The 17472-nt window shown below is 29.1% G+C and overlaps 2 protein-coding genes and 1 long non-coding RNA gene across 5 annotated transcripts in view; 2 read left to right on the top strand and 1 right to left on the bottom strand.

Moving 5' to 3' along the window:
* Positions 1–1802: 1802 nt before the first annotated feature.
* Positions 1803–8745, bottom strand: LOC102673097 (protein tyrosine phosphatase domain-containing protein 1-like). Its single transcript, XM_006609542.2, has 10 exons — positions 8507–8745; positions 8075–8293; positions 7398–7594; positions 6784–6906; positions 3846–4135; positions 3535–3742; positions 3315–3440; positions 2991–3214; positions 2581–2914; positions 1803–2097 (listed from the first exon to the last, which is right to left on the bottom strand). The coding sequence occupies exons 2-10, from the start codon at positions 8290–8292 to the stop codon at positions 1907–1909; spliced, it is 1911 nt and encodes a 636-aa protein (XP_006609605.1). The 5' UTR covers position 8293; positions 8507–8745; the 3' UTR covers positions 1803–1906.
* On the top strand, positions 2787–6082 carry LOC116186814. The gene is made up of 2 exons (XR_004151854.1): positions 2787–2926; positions 3026–6082. It is a non-coding gene; the product is annotated as an uncharacterized LOC116186814 (long non-coding RNA).
* Positions 8746–14393: 5648 nt separating the features above from the next.
* The window catches only part of LOC102673402 (secretory carrier-associated membrane protein 5B), a 5563-nt gene continuing 2484 nt past the window's right edge, over positions 14394–17472 (top strand). For all 3 annotated transcript variants that reach the window (XM_006609546.2, XM_006609547.2, XM_006609548.2), the window contains exons 1-8: positions 14394–14614; positions 15073–15336; positions 15427–15490; positions 15594–15722; positions 15839–15995; positions 16059–16160; positions 16240–16366; positions 16461–16660. In XM_006609546.2, the coding sequence (XP_006609609.1) occupies positions 14558–14614; positions 15073–15336; positions 15427–15490; positions 15594–15722; positions 15839–15995; positions 16059–16160; positions 16240–16366; positions 16461–16625 (1065 nt within the window). In that variant the 5' untranslated portion in view covers positions 14394–14557 and the 3' untranslated portion in view covers positions 16626–16660. The remainder of the gene's footprint in view (positions 14615–15072; positions 15337–15426; positions 15491–15593; positions 15723–15838; positions 15996–16058; positions 16161–16239; positions 16367–16460; positions 16661–17472) is intronic.

Here is a 17472-nt window from a genome sequence, read left to right as displayed (position 1 = left end):
TTTTTTTTTTTTTTTTTTTTTTTTTCCTTTTTGTATAGTAGTTGCTGTTATCTTACGAATATTCTATATTGTACATGTTTAAACGTTCCCTGTTATGTTTGTTGTATATTTTCGTATAGGTCTGTAAAAAAAATTAATTAACGAATATTTGAATTTTTCGTACGAAAAGCGTACGAAAGACGGGATTTAGCGTTATTAATTCACTGGTTCATCGAATCTTCACATTTTATCGGCTCAGATAATACTTCGTGAAGCGATTTCTTTCTTTCTTTCTTTCTTTCTTTTTTTTTCTTTCTTTTTTTTTCTTTTCTTTTCTTTTTTCTTTTCTGTTATGTCAATGAATAAAACTTTGCGACGCGTTCGTTATATTACGAAGTAATAGCGAACCAGCGCGATCATATCAAATTAGAGGTATCGAGTGAACAGTGCTGAATCGATATTTTCGTTCGTTGTGGTGTTCCTTTCTTGTAGATTTGAACGCAGTAAATCATTATCATAGGTAGAATATGATAGAAAATTTCTATTTTTATTGAGGATAAATTCGCGAATCGAAATAACTTGTTTAAAATTATTTCTTTGCATTGCATGTGTTCACTCAAAATTTTCGGGGAACAAGTATGAAATTACTTGGATTATTGGAACGTGGGGGAAAAAAAAAAAAAATCTATTTTTGAATAGAAGAGTGAAAAAGTGGAAAAGGAAATAATGTATGTATACAGGAAACGCGTTCGAGTCTTGAACTTTTCTTGCTCCTCGAACGATTTCGAATTGTTCAGTATTATCCTGTGCCGTATGAAAACGAGGAAGTTCTTAAATCTGAAAATCCGAGCTCTTTAGATCATTGAAAAATTCTTAGGAATCCTTATTGTCTGAATTATTTTATTAAGTATTGTATGATAAGTTGCCTTGTAAAAATGTACCGATTTTACCGAGAAATTAAATGTGTTACTAAAAGAAATTCAATCTCTGAACTGTTTCATCGACCTTTTTTTTTCTATAAAAAAAAAAAGGTAGCGAGATAGCAATTTATCGATTTATAAGTAGTTGTAATTGTAAGTAACGAGAGTTATCATTTTCACTGTACTTTCTTTGTATAAGACTGACATCGTTTGTATATGCTTAAAAAAAAAAAAAAAAGATATGATCTTGTTAGGTACGTCAAGATTTATACACGTAAATTAATGTGTCTACGATTATATGTGTTTAGATCACAGAAGGACTTATATCATACTGTAAATAGAACACTTAAGAAATCGCATTTTCTAGCTCGAATTAAGCTTTAGAATTAAGTCTTTATCTAATAGAATCGTCTTGAAAAGAATATACATACTTAATAAAACAGCAATTCGTGAACATGAGGATCCAAAGCTGTCTAAACTGTTTGTTTCCGAATTCCTTGTTTGTCATATTTAAATAAAAGAATTGCAAACAAAATTAGTAATCGTTAGTTAAATTTTTTTCGGTCAAATAGATATTGATCTTTTCAATTAGTTTCATTAAATGTTAGAAGTTATTATAATCATAGTTAACTTATTATTATGATATAAATTATATTTTATTTATATAAAATTTTTATTTTTTATTAAATTTGTTATCATCTGTTGGTTTATTTTATTATCCGTCGGAAAAGAGGAAATTTTTTTTATCTCCAACCGATATCATACCATAGTAAGATAAAATATCGAATATATTTTTTTGTTCATTTGTAATACAATAGAAATTTATATTTTTATCTTTATTTTTATAATTTTTAGAATATTACTCAGGTGTTTTTTTATTTTTAATAAAGAAATAAACACTTGTTACTACTAAAATATTTTTCTTTATTCGAATAATTTGTACAATTAATCATTGAACATTGTAAAAATAAATATTATAATTCTATTCTATGATTATCTTAAACAATCTAATTAGATATTTCGTGTTCCACTTCTGTTTCCATTTCTTTCAATTGAGTGGAAACCAAATCCCATTTCGAAGACCACGATGGTTTCTCCATTTCTTGTGTATTCACCTCCTCTATCAAATTCATCAGTCTAATAAAAAATTCGTTCAATTTAGCCTCTGTTCCTCGTCGTAGCTTTTGGAAATTTCTATCTGTAAAACAACGAAATTAATACATTAACAATGATGAAAAATCTTGTGAAAGCGAAACGAAAGCAGGGGTCAGATAAAATTATATCTAGGTCTCTCGTATTTTATTCCATCACATGTACATCAGCAATTATTAATAATATAAATAGAATTGTGTGACATGCCAGACATAATCAATATTTCTGCCGATCAGTCGTGTTGTTATACTGGTGAAGAAAGGATACTTATGTCAAACGTGCGCAGAAATGGTCACGCCTTCATGAAATATGAAACAATCACCGATAGAGATTGCTTATTCAGTTTACCATATCAGTCGAGTATAAATATAAATATCTGCTATATTATCAAACTCCTATATTCGTTCGTAAATGGTATAGAATTCAAAGTTAAACAGATATAGACGAACAAGTTAATATATATACGTTTTCACTTGTTTGTAACGTTGATGCAAAATACACGTTGAAAATGTTTCTTTATAATATTTACTGGAAGGATAAAAGGCATTCTTGATCCAGATCGTTTGTTGCGTTAGCGTGGCTATGAACCTTTTCGTGATGGAACTTTGATTTTCTGCCGTCATCGGTCTTAAACGGATAATAAATCGTAGAATATATTCCAATAAATATCTATTGCAACTAGGCAATTTTTCTAAGCATCTCTCAGGCTTGGAACTCCAGACAACGATGTAACTCAGACTATCCACGTCCAATAAGGGATGTTTTAATGTCTCCAGCCATTCGAATAATAATCCTGAGAGGACATCCAAGTCAGTTTCCATCTGGAGCCTCTGCCAAGCTGTAGATCTATGATTTAGATCCATCTAAAAATCCACGTGATAATTCAATCTTTTCTTCGACATTATATTAAGTTTTTAGAAATTAAATTTACTTTTCTACCTGATAATCTTGAATACGTTTCTTCGTTTTTTCAGGTAAAATGGCATTATCTCTGATCAAAACTCTGATGGCTTCGTCAGTGGTCACAGTTTGAAGAGTTGTATTTTGAGCAGCAGCTTTTAAATTCATATGAGATTGAATTTCCTTGTAACAATTATTGTCTACGAGATCTTGTCCGTGAATTCCATCACCAAGAACATCATCCATGCAACTATCATCTAATACTATAAAAAAAAAAAAAAATATTCCTTATAATACTTTGAATCTCAGTTTCTCAGTTTAAATCTTTTACTGATTAAATAACTTTATTTCAGGTTGGACTACCTGGGAACACCGAATCGCAAGATGGAGTATCAGGAGAGGTGCAGAACACATCACTCAATCTACCAATATCGTCCGAGGTACCTCTCGAAGATGCTTGGCTGCCACTTGCACACGCTTTTATAGAACCTAGACGAAATCAAGAATAAATGGAAAATTTTCAAACCCTCCGTGATCTCGTATTAATCGTATTAAAAATTTTGTTTCTCTTTCGATTTCTTACTGGAATAGTCGTAAGAGTCAGCTAGAGACTCGGCCCAGGAATAAGAGTGTCTAATATTCCCTTTACTGTCCCTCAGCTTTTCCAAAATGTGAGATATAAATTTTTGCGTGAAAGGCGTACTGGAGATCGTATACTTGATCTCACAGGGAGAATTATCTTCTTGACAATCGCACAGTTGAAGAATCCGTTCGCAAATCACGAACACGATCTAAGGGATTAATTAATTTCGTAAATTTAATGACAGAGAACCTCGCCTCGTCCCTCGATTGAACACGTTTTGCATCTTATAATTAAGAAAGATAAAAAGAAACCTTTGGAATATGTTTGAATGTGCGTTGCTCGTATCCGTGCAAAACGTTGTGCTGCTTTTTGAGACACGATTGCAGGCTGCAAGGCTTGCGATCCCCTATCGTGCTGTTCAAAGGGAAAACTATCATCTGTGGAAGCACAAAGTGCTCGAAATCTTGGATGCATAGTATCTGTCCACGCGTCTGGATCGCGGATGGCCGTTTCATGCGAACGAACCGTATCGCATCGTTCGCTCGCACACGAAGACTGTAAATAAGGTAGCACGCGATCAGAACCCCGGTTCTGCCCAACCCTGAAAAAGATACGTGTCCTATAAATTTGTCTGAACTTTGTACGATTAATTGCTTAGTCGACAAATTTCCACGTAGCGTAGCGATTGTCTCAGATCCACGGTTATTTGAACCGCTATCATTATTTAATCATCAATTTTTACCCCGTGGAAACAAATCTATGATATAGAAAATATTCCATTTTTTAGAAATACAATCCATTTAATATATTTTTATTATTTTTCTACATTCGTTTATTTTTTCTTCTTTTTTAACGCGTTACATTTCGTTGAAAAATTTAAATTTATCTTGAATTACTTATTGTATTCATGATGCAACATCTCGAGTCCCGCACACATTTGAGAATTGAAATATTTAATTGCTTAAAGGATAGATAAGGTCTCGGGTGTCTATCGATCGTGCCTAATTCGAGAAATAAATTATTCTGCTCGTGCTCTAACCGTGAATCGGAAGCGGAACTTGTAATCGTAGCCAACTGTGTTTCCGGGGTTAACAAGAGTTATGACGTATCCGACGAATAATCACTCGATAATAACCATAAGCCGTTTCGTTTCGTTGGTGAACGTCCATTTCTGGCCAATCTGCGTATCCACGATGCGTAATTAAGTTGGTGAGTCATGCACACGCGAGGTACGCGCGGAATTTTGGCTATTCAATTAAATTGTCGCTTGATAACGCTATCGGGGAATTGGTTGGTCAAAGAATTTGATCGCGATAAACGTTCGACGCACAAAAGAAATCGCGAAAGTAAAATCATTCCAATTGCAAAATTGTATTTGGCCGATTATATTCGTGTTTCTTTGTTATATTCCCGTTCACAGATAGAATTTTTAGAAAGAAATGAAATTAAAGAATTTATTATTTAGGAAGGTTATAAATTAACGTAATAATACAATAGAAATCGATTAATTATACATTTTAAATGATGTTTTTCCTCTCTTTACATCTCTTCCATCTTTCGATTCCTATCTTAATCAATATTGATGTTTATATTGTTATCTCTCTACCTGTTATTCGCTGTCACGCGTTTTAAAAATAGATTATATTGAAAATAGATTACCTGTATCTGATTAAATCCTTTATCTAATTAATCTTAAATTTATAATCGGAAAATTAATTATTCAAAGTTATTTAATTAATTTTCTATATTTAACTGTTCCTGTTAATATTTCTATTTATTTTTCAATAATTGTATGGATATCGTACTTTTCGAATGTCTTAATATTTACGAACGGGAGAGTATATTATTCAGAAACAAAGTAACTTCGTGCGCATAATAACAAGTCTCGCAAGTAGATCGATTGTCAGATGCGAGGAAAATATGAAGAATATGAAGAAAATGTAACTTTTATGATCATTAAATATTCATTGCTTGCAGGCTCTTTATTATGGAATAAACGAATCGATCGTAAGTTGCGTCGAGATTTTCGAATCTTTTAAAACAATCGTTCGACGATACGATTTTGTCCCTCGTATTCTCGAAGAATATTTTTAGAGAAACTTTCAGGGTTGAAAGATATATAAATATATATATATATATATATATCTTGAAATAGGATTGGTAAATGTTACAAACCTCGATGTTACGCCCCAATTTCTTATCACCGCCTATCCATTATTCGTGTCCGTAAATTTTGTTAAAGAATTGAAACTGAAGAACCTTTATGGTAGAGAAACACGCTTCCATCCAATTAGTCATGGAATCACGAGGAAAAGAGAGTGTTAAGTATATTGTTGGATATCTTCTGTTTATTTCAAAAAATAGTTCGAATATTTTATCTTTTCTTTTTTTTTCTATCAACAGGAAAGTTTCTCGTGCAACTTTCACGTTAAAAACGTGACCCTCTTTTATAATAGCCGAATAACCTGCCAGTTCACCCTTCGTATTTGCATATGTAACAGTGTTGAGGCTATTGTAGCCATAGTGAAATAAACAAGTATAAGTTTGATGATAAAAATTATATTTTTATCATCAACATAACATTATCTATAAAAATAAATTGAAATAACTGCGACAAATTCTTTTGAGAATTCGAAGTACATCTTTTTTTTATGATATCATTTTAATACGATATCAAATAGTTTGCAAATTATTGCTTCTTTCTCATTCAATTCACGAAGGATGCAATATTTTATGGTTGTCGGACAAAAATTCAAGGAATATTGGAATATTGTAATGAATGCAAAAATTTAGATGTACCGTGTTACTGCACGTAATACAACAAACAACCACCACGCTGGCTAGACGTGTTTTTAGACACATGGTCTTTGGATCGATACATTCAAAGATTGGAAATCATGATAAAAGATGTGCGAAAGGCGAAGAAATGTTTAAAACTTTGATAGATACTTTCCCGAATTAAAAGGCTCGCTTAGACGATTGCGATAAGAGGAACCGTACGTATCTGCTCGTTGCTCTGATAAAATCTTCAATCCATAGAGCAATTATTTTATCTTATACAATACGAAAAAAAAAATATCTTTGAGATTGATCTATTTGATTCTATTATCTTCTTTTTTTATATTTTATTTTTATTTATTCGTATTTTTTCAGATCATAGTTAAAAGATTATAGTAAATCTATTGATTAAAAATAACTGTGCGAAAATAAAAATTTAGTCAGTGCATTTATCAAAACGAATCGATTTACCAGCGTGACAGTGAATTGCCACTCTTCCCTCTTGTACTGCGAAGGCCACGACCTTGACCATATCCAGAAGTTTGCTCATGGTCGCGTCCCCATAATCTTTCAACGCGAAATTGTAATAATAAACTGGAACAAATTATTAGATCGCGATTAATTTTTATTCTCTCTCTCTCTCTTTTTTTTAATCGGAAAAAAAAGAGATGTCGGAAAACGATCGTTATATTCGAGTGTCAAAATTCCGCATAGTTACACGATTTTGCTGCATTGCATGTTCTTCTTCGATCTGGCTCACCAGAATCGAAACTAATTCTTACGAACACTGTTTACTCGCCAGACAAGAACAATCTTAGCTTTCATTTCATCGTGCAACTTAATTTTGTGATTAAGCAGGTATTGTATTTTCATATTACACATTCGATTAATTAATTTTATTTCGAGATTTCTTTATAATATTTTGTGTATAATTAGAATCAGAAAATTGTAAGTAACTAATTTAATTTATTTATTTTATAATAGTCATATTGTGATAATTTTCCAATGTATATATATATTTATATGAAATATTTTTCTTCTTTTTTATATTATATCGCTTAAATCGTATTATTTTTAATACCTACTGCCATGTTTCATGAAGACATTCGGATCGTAAGTAAAACCACTTTCTTCGAGAGGGCCACCACAGCTTGCATGCTCGCCCGGAGTTTGTAGGTTTATTATAGTTTTTATACTCCACCCTTGAAATTGTGCAATTATGTTTTTTTTTATTATCTGTGCGGTGTTCGGTCGTGCCATCGCGAGAACCTCGTCTGTCACCCTGAAGAATTATCGATCCTTACATCTTTTCTCAATTATTTTAATTCATCATATGTATATATTAAAAAAAAAAAAAAAAAGAACATCAACATCATCGAATTCTTAATCACTTTGCTTGACCAGATTATTAATTTTGGCGTTACAAACAATTTTGAAGAAAATCAATGCTACCAAATTTATTATTACCATTCCCATTTATTTTACGACCCACATATCATGTTACGTGACATTGAGTTTAATTTCGTTCACAGTAGGAAGTCTATCACGCCATGATAATAATCGATTCAATCTCTTTTACGAATAAATATAGAACCGTATTAAAATTGCAAAATCTTATTTGAATATTAGACATAAAAAATAAATGAAACCACGTCTATTATTATATTCGCTTTTTTATTATTATTATTATTCGAGAAGGATGTGAGAGATTATAAAAAAAATAAAATTTGTAGCTTTTCATAAACTTTTATTACAATCTTACCAATGCGAAAAGATGTTTTGTATTGCCATGTGCACAGGAGGCCAAGCTTTCGAGTTTTCATATTTGCACCTAGAACCACCGCAAAAGATCGCGCACTGTATGGCTTGTGGAGTGAATTTTCGCAAGTTCTCCGAAAATTTATTATAACCAGCCTGGATCTCGCACAGATCCACTTGGTTTCCTTGAAAACCTGCTGGTACCAGTGAACTTACATCCATTCTGTAAGTAAATTTTTAACAGTTCGACAATTTATACATATATTTTTAAAGCTTTTGATTTAAATATCAACTTTAAAGTGTTATAACTACAAGCATTGTAATTAAATTTTATATATTTTTAATAATAGAGATAATTTTTTTATATTATTACAATTTGTTTAATCACTCTCTGTCAAAATTTTTCTATTTTTCAACGAATAGAAAATGCACCTACATATTTTAAAACAATCACGTCCCTTCCGTCCATTTCATTGCCGTGAAAGAAATTAAAGTTATATTCTAAGTTTCTCTTTATCTATTTTCAGATACATTTGACAATTCGAATAGAATTTTCTTCCAACAATTTTCCCTACGTAAAAATGCACGGCACGGAGTAATAATTAATTGAAAAAGACACTTCACGTATAAAGGTAAGCGCATAGCGACTGGTAGCTTCGCTACCATAACGCAACTTTATCTATTGTTCTATCAAACAGTTTGCGCGTGCGTCATTATTATATAAAACTACTATTGTTTCATCCCTTTTAACTATTACATTTTTTTAATAATCCACTTTATTTCAATTTTATTTTCCATGAAATAGAAATTAAGATTACAACGTTATTCGTTGCGTGTATTTAAGATTTAAAAATAGATAAGCTAATAAATAGAAAACATATAAGAAAACAAATTTATGTATAAAATATATATTTGTGCTATCTATTAAATCCATGAATTATATTTTGCTTATCGAGCAAATACAGATGAGAAAATAACGCGAGAGGGATAGATATAGAATAAAAATTCTAAAATCACATATCTCTAAAGTATCTCTAATAAAATTAATAGGCAGGAATAGCAAATAATGAAAAAGAATAGAAATAGAATAATAATTGATTGTCGGAAATATCTTTTGAGTATCAAAAATAAATTTCAAAAAATATTTAAGAAATGATATTGAATTTAATTTTTATTTTATTTTATCTTATTTTAATTCATAAAGATATTTTTTTGATATTCAAAAGATGACACTGACAGTCAATTCTTATCCTATTTTTATTCTTTTCTCACTATTAGCTGTCCTTATTTATTAGTTACATTATTGACATAGTATTATTGATAGCACTATTCTATTCTATTTTTTAACTATTTTCTTTCCTGTATTTACTTGATAACAATCATAGATCCAAGAAACATCGCGGATTTTTTGATTAGCTTTATCTTATTTGTCTAACTAGTTGATTAAAAATTTTTAAATACATATAATCTAATATTTACTAAATTAATTAATTTTAAGTATATATATTATATATATTTAGATTTTTATATTTATACACATATATGATAGTTTTCCTTTATATATGTACATATTATATTTAATATTATGGTACATATATTTTTTGGAAATTTTTACAAGTTTTTAATTTGTATATATCATACCATATCTTTTGTTTGTATTTGTGTATTTCTTTTATGTATTTTTTATAATTTAGGAAATATTTAATTATTTTTTAAAGTATTGATTTCTTAATTTATATGATTTAATATTCTTTTACAAAGAATGATTTATATTATTATTACTATTAGCTGATTTACTTTTTACTTTAAATTGTAGTAAAAAAAAAAATCAAGTATGGTGCATAACTGCTGAAAAACATTTAATGTCTCAAAAAATAGCAGTAAAAAGGTAAGTAAATAAAATAATAAGTAAAGGTAATTATTTATAAATATATAAGTAAATTTTTTTTAAATTTCAGATTTCAAGAATTTGATGTCACTTCCAAAAATTGCGGAAATTGGAAAAATACCTAGAGCGAGCTCCTGTCAATTTATATTCTCCTAATACAAAGTCGAAAAATTGGCAAAATTTTTCATTCACTCAAGAGTTTCGATAATTTTAAAAATTGTATACAAATCAAAAATATAAATGTAAAATTAAAAAAATAAATAAACATTATTTTTTCTAAACAAACCGAAGTTTCTATTTATATCCCCATCCCTAAAATTTATAAAATTTTTGAATTTCAGAAATATCAGGAATATGACGTCATTTCCAGGAATTGCTAAAATTCTTGGCAAAATTTCTCAAGCGACCTCTTATCAACTTATGTTCTCCTAATACAAAGTCGAAAAATTGGCTGAAATTTTTGTTTCTTCAGGAATTTTAGACATTCCAGGAATATGACGTCATTTCCAAGAATTGCTAAAATTCTTGGAAAAATTTCTCGAGCGAGCTCCTATCAACTTATGTTCTCCTAATACAAAGTCGAATTTTTGGCAAAAATTTTCGTTCGTTGAAAATTTTCGATAATTCCACGAATTTGACGGCATTTCCAAGACTTGCTAAAATTCTTGGAAAAATTTCTCAAGCGACCTCCTATCAACTTATATTCTCCTAATACAAAGTCGAATTTTTGGCAAAAATTTTCGTTCGTTGAACATTTTCGATAATTCCAAGAATTTGACGTCATTTCCAAGAATTGCTAAAATTCTTGGAAAAATTTCTCGAGTGAGCTCCTATCAACTTATGTTCTCCTAATACAAAGTCGAATTTTTGGCAAAAATTTTCGTTCGTTGAAAATTTTCGATAATTCCAAGAATTTGACGTCATTTCCAAGAATTGCTAAAATTCTTGGAAAAATTTCTCAAGCGACCTCCTATCAACTTATATTCTCCTAATACAAAGTCGAATTTTTGGCAAAAATTTTCGTTCGTTGAAAATTTTCGATAATTCCAAGAATTTGACGTCATTTCCAAGAATTGCTAAAATTCTTGGAAAAATTTCTCGAGCGACCTCCTACCAACTTATGTTCTCCTAATACAAAGTCGTATTTTCGACCAAAAATTTTGCTCGAGTTCATGATTTCGCGAACGATCTCCTATCAAGTTATGTTTTCCTAATACAAAGTCGTATTTTCGGCCAAAATTTTGCTGGACTTCAGATTTTTGCGAACGACCTCCTATCAAGTTATGTTCTCCTAATACAAAATCGAATTTTTGGCAAAAATTTTCGTCCGCTGAAAATTTTCGATAATTTCAAGAATTTCACGTCATTTTTTCGAACGACCTCCTATCAACTTATGTTCTCCTAATACAAAATCGAATTTTTGGCAAAAATTATAAGTAATCATAATAAGTATGTAAAAAATAAGAAGTGGTAAGTATTTTTAGAATTAAGAAAAATGTTAAAAAAATATATTAACAAAAAAATAGTAGCTGTAAAAAGGTAAGTATATAGAAAATAAATAAAGGTAAGTATAGATAAGTATTTTGTAAACAGTTTTCAAAATTTTCGAAAATTTTGTAAATAAACATTGCAAAATGTAAATAAACAAACCGAGAATGTAAATAAACATTGAAAATGTAAATAAACATTCCAAAGTTTGTAAACAAACCGAAAATTCAATTTCCAGGTCCAGAATTCATCAAAATTTCGAAAATTTTTGTAAATAAACATTGCAGAATGTAAATTAACAAACCGAGAATGTAAATAAACATTGAAAATGTAAATAAACATTCCAAAGGTGGTAAACAAACCGAACATGCAACTCCCAGGTCCAGAATTCATCAAAATTTCGAACATTTTTGTAAATAAACATTGCAGAATGTAAATTAACAAACCGAGAATGTAAATAAACATTGAAAATGTAAATAAACATTCCAAAGGTGGTAAACAAACCGAACATGCAACTCCCAGGTCCAGAATTCATCAAAATTTCGAACATTTTTGTAAATAAACATTGCAGAATGTAAATTAACAAACCGAGAATGTAAATAAACATTGAAAATGTAAATAAACATTCCAAAGGTGGTAAACAAACCGAACATGCAACTCCCAGGTCCAGAATTCATCAAAATTTCGAACATTTTTGTAAATAAACATTGCAGAATGTAAATTAACAAACCGAGAATGTAAATAAACATTGAAAATGTAAATAAACATTCCAAAGGTGGTAAACAAACCGAACATGCAACTCCCAGGTCCAGAATTCATCAAAATTTCGAACATTTTTGTAAATAAACATTGCAGAATGTAAATTAACAAACCGAGAATGTAAATAAACATTGAAAATGTAAATAAACATTCCAAAGGTGGTAAACAAACCGAACATGCAACTCCCAGGTCCAGAATTCATCAAAATTTCGAACATTTTTGTAAATAAACATTGCAGAATGTAAATTAACAAACCGAGAATGTAAATAAACATTGAAAATGTAAATAAACATTCCAAAGGTGGTAAACAAACCGAACATGCAACTCCCAGGTCCAGAATTCATCAAAATTTCGAACATTTTTGTAAATAAACATTGCAGAATGTAAATTAACAAACCGAGAATGTAAATAAACATTGAAAATGTAAATAAACATTCCAAAGGTGGTAAACAAACCGAACATGCAACTCCCAGGTCCAGAATTCATCAAAATCTCGAAAATTTTTGTAAATAAACATTACAGAATGTAAATAAACAAACCGAGAATGTAAATAAACATTGAAAATGTAAATAAACACTCTAATGTTTGTATACAAACCGAAATTTTAACTTCCAGGTTCAATAATATTAAATTTATGTAATATTGGCTGAAAAATTCAAAAGTTTCGATAATTTCAAGAATTTGAATTTCCCACAAAAATTTTTCGAACAACCTCTTATGAACTTATGTTCTCCTAATACAAAATCGAATTTTTGGCAAAAATTTTCGTCCGCTAAAAATTTTCAATAATTCCAAGAATTTGACGTCATTTCCAGGAACTGCTAAAATTCTTGGAAAAATTCCGACCTCCGAACGACCTCCTATCAACTTATGTTCTCCTAATACAAAGTCTAATTTTTGGCAAAAATTTTCATCTGCTGAAAATTTTCGATAATTCCAAGAATTTGACGTTATTTCCAAGAATTTCTGAAATTTTATTTTTTTCGAGATATGTACTTACCTTTTATATTTATCTTTTTTATACTTACCTTTTTAAATATTACATTTCCGAAAATAACAGCTTTTTATCATTTTACTTAATAGTAATTAAAAATTTGACATATTTAACTATATTATACTTACCTTTTAAACTAAGATGTTTTTTAAACTAATGGTTATTTTATTAGGAAGGAGGAAATAAAGGAAGAAATGAAAAAAAAATAGAAAATATATGTACAATATATATTTATTAAAATATATATAATTTACATATAATTTTAATTACATATTTATAAAACTATAATATTACATATTATACAATTATATTGTATTTATATTAACATTATATTATATAATTTTACAATATATAATACATTACATTATATATATATTGAAAGAATTTCGCATTACACGTTGTCGTGAGGCTTCCTTCAATAAATGCTGTTGATGAATCTTGTTTGTTGAGGATGATGTTGCCGGTCGATCTTATTCTCCCAATGGTTGAATTTATTCTCTTGTTGCTTGTTCTGTTTAATTGTATCGTAGTAGCATCTTTAATTGGTCTTTTTGGGAAATGAATCAAGAAATACATTGATGGTTATATCCTCTTCGCAATGCCGAATATTCTTACTGGAATAGATGGGATAATCTATGGAATGAAACCCGCGAGATCCTGAGGTCGTCTTCGAGATAAAAACTGTAATCAAAAAAATTATTACAAATTATTTTTGAATTATACTTTAGAATTCCTGATTTATAATCATTTGTAGAAAACGAGAAATCTTGGGTCATCATTAAAAATTAAAAATTTTCAAAATAGTTTTATATGTTCATGTTATAAATCAATCCTCACGTTCGTTAAAGTTCCAAGACTTGAAACATGCTGTTGTCTCGCAACAATATATTATTTATTAATTCTATAATATATATGACTAATGTAATATCTTTTGCTGAAATCGCAAAAATTTTCTATTTCAAATCTTATCTTGTAATCAGAATGAATTATATTTCCTGATTATTTTTGTTATATAAAAAAAAAATGTCAAAATATGTATGCAATAGCTTAAAGAAAATATCTGAATAAATGTTTGTCTAAAATTCATAATTTTTATTGGATTTTATTCTTGACTTGGAACTTGATATAAACTTAAGTTTGAACATGTGAATTATACATAATATATTCGGATTAGACGTGGCAGCAGCTAGTTTATGTGTAAGAAGCTATATGACTCCGATACCGGCAATACCGTAGGTAACTGCAGCGCAATGGATCATGAAGTATAGACAAGTTTAGATAAGATTATTTTGAGTACGTTAAAGTCTTAATTATTTTCAACAATACGTTGGAGTGTGGTTCAGTGAACGGCTGCTAACATGTCTGGCTTTGATGAAAATCCTTTTGGGGAACCGAATATCAATGATCCATTTTCGGTAAGTATTTATATAGCGGCTAGATCCAAAGAATATATTGCATCTTGTTCAATATTGCATGTAAAATTGCAAATGGAAATAGACGTGTGTAATTTAATCATTATTATTATTTTTTCCGATGATTATAAGTAAAGATTTTCATTATACCTTGAAATTAGTATATTAATTCCTTAATATTTGTAAATTTTGTGTAAGTTTTTTTCATATATGTGTTTTTATTTATGTTAAGGATGATTTTTAATATTTTTTGAATGTAAAAAATTTCTTTTATTAATTTTGTAAATAGAACAATGTTGCATCAATTTTATATTGAAAGAGATATGTCAATAAATGAGTTTCTTGAATATTAATTCTATATATAGATGTCTTCTATAAATATATATTCTTTAAATATAGTATACCTAATTTTCTTTGTGAGATTGATTGTAATATAATAGAAATGATTTTTTTTTAATTAGGATCCTGCAATAAGAAGGGCTGTATCTTCTACTCCAGCTAACAGAGGATTAGAAGATTACAATCCTTTTGCAGAACAAGGTTCACAAGGGACAGCACAAGTTAGAGGTGCTTCAAATCCTCCAATCTATGGCGGTCTTGGAGCAACACAGCAACCAGCTACACTTCAGCCTTCGAACCAAGAACCTCCAGCAACTAATTATGCCCGTACTCCACAACAAACAGTGAATACAGCACTTGGCAGCACAATATCCCCAACTTCAGATGTAAATATTCATATGTAACATATTTCATAATATTTTATGTTGGATTTTAATGCTATAATATATTCTTTTTGAACAATTATTGTATTTTAGCAAAGATCAGAGTCAGAATGGAAAACAAGAACAGAGGAAGATATGAGGAATACACCATATTATCGTAAGCACAATAAACAAAGAAGATATATGTAAAGTAATATCATATAGATATATGATATTACTTTCATTATTAAATAACAATTAAAAATGGTTAATTGTTGTAGCAAAAAGAAATAACTGGCCTCCTTTACCTGATAAATGCTGCTTTCAACCTTGCTTCTATCAAGATATTGATGTAGAAATTCATACAGATTTTCAGAAAGTAGTCAGACAGCTATATCGTCTATGGATGTGTAAGTTGAATGTATTTTAATTAATTTTAATGCTTAAAATATAGTTTTATTGTAACTATATAATATAATATATAATTTTCCTATATTAAGTTTCCCATAATCATTTTAAATTGCAGTTCATGGTTGTGTTTTAATACTTAATATTATCGGTGGATTCATCTTACTTTTATGTAATGGAGGATTTTCAACATTTGGTCTTGGAATATTATATCTGATATTATTTACACCATTTTCATTTTTATGCTGGTTTAGACCAGCATACAAAGCTTTCAAGTATGTACTAAACATCAATATTTCAAAATTTGTATAATTATTAAATAATTTTTTTTCTTTCAGAAATGATAGCTCTTTTAACTTCATGGTATTTTTCTTTGTCTTCTTCTTTCAATTAATCGTCACAGCAATTCAAGCTATAGGCATTCCTGGCTCAGGAACTTGGTAATATTTTATTTTTTGAAACACAAATTTATGCTTTTTTCAATCATATTTTAATTTTTCTATTTTTCTATGATTACAGCGGCATTATAGTTGCTTTCACGATGTTTGATAACACAGCTAAAGGAATATTTGTTGGGTTTTTACTACTCCTTATTGCCCTTTGTTTTGTTCTCGCTGCGTTTGGTGATCTGTTATTATTAACCAAGGTATAATGTAAAATTTTTGTAATTTTTAAAAATAAATTTTTTATAAATAATAAGCAATCAAAAAAAAAAATATATATATATACATATTTTTCAGATTCATCGCATATATCGTTCGTCGGATGCAAGCGTTTCGAAAGCACAACAAGAATTCGCGACGACTTTCTTACGCAATGAACATGTACAAAATGCAGCAAGTAGTGTTGCTGCCAATGCTGTACGCGCCCAAATGGCTAACGCTGCTAATCAACCACGCTATTAAAGTGATTTCGTCACAATCCAGGATTTATTCTTCAGGTATTCTGACGTTTTACCGCTCAGTAAATCGCTGATAGATCATGTTAGTTTCAGTACATCTAATGTGCATAATGGAACTCGAAATTATAATGTTCCATAGAAAATTCTATTCTTGCATTAAAAAAAATTATAGTATTTTACTCAGGCGTAGAAATGATTTTTTCTCTTGGTGCATTTAAAGTTGTATTTGTGCATGATTTTTATGAGAAAAAATTATTATCATTTTTCAGCAAATTTATTATTCACGAATTTAATTCTAACAGATGTTTAACGATTTATTGTTATCTATTTCTTTTTAACAGTATTTTAAATCTGATTAACACACACAGTATTGTGTACGTATGTCTTTGTATTATCTAACACACAGCGTGTATATCATTTTTCGTTTGTATTAATTAAAAATGAATCACAAAATAATTTACCATATAATAGAGAAACAAACTATCAATAATCATATCACTAATTCTTATATTATTGCTTCTATATTATACATCAATATATTTGCTAGCTTTTATATTTTAGTGGCATCCTTAATCATGATGTTGTAATCATGTATGGCTTTATATAAACGGAAAATATTCGGTTTTGTTAAAAATCAAAATAACTTAATAATACGTAGAAATATTGTGTCCACGAATTTAATTTTTTATTGTTTTATAAAATGTTAATTTAATTATTAATTGTATGGAAATCGGGCATCTTTTTGCCTGTCTTAATAACGTCCTATACATTCCTTACAACGTGTAATATATGGCCTTTCTTTATTAAATACTTGTTACTTAGGTCCTTAAAATATTCTATCACTTTGTAAA

Source organism: Apis dorsata, unplaced genomic scaffold (genome assembly GCF_000469605.1).
Source record: "Apis dorsata unplaced genomic scaffold, Apis dorsata 1.3 scaffold_58, whole genome shotgun sequence".
Taxonomy (NCBI): domain Eukaryota; kingdom Metazoa; phylum Arthropoda; class Insecta; order Hymenoptera; family Apidae; genus Apis; species Apis dorsata.
Note: the sequence above shows the minus strand (reverse complement) of the source record. Positions and strands in the feature narration are given on the sequence as shown.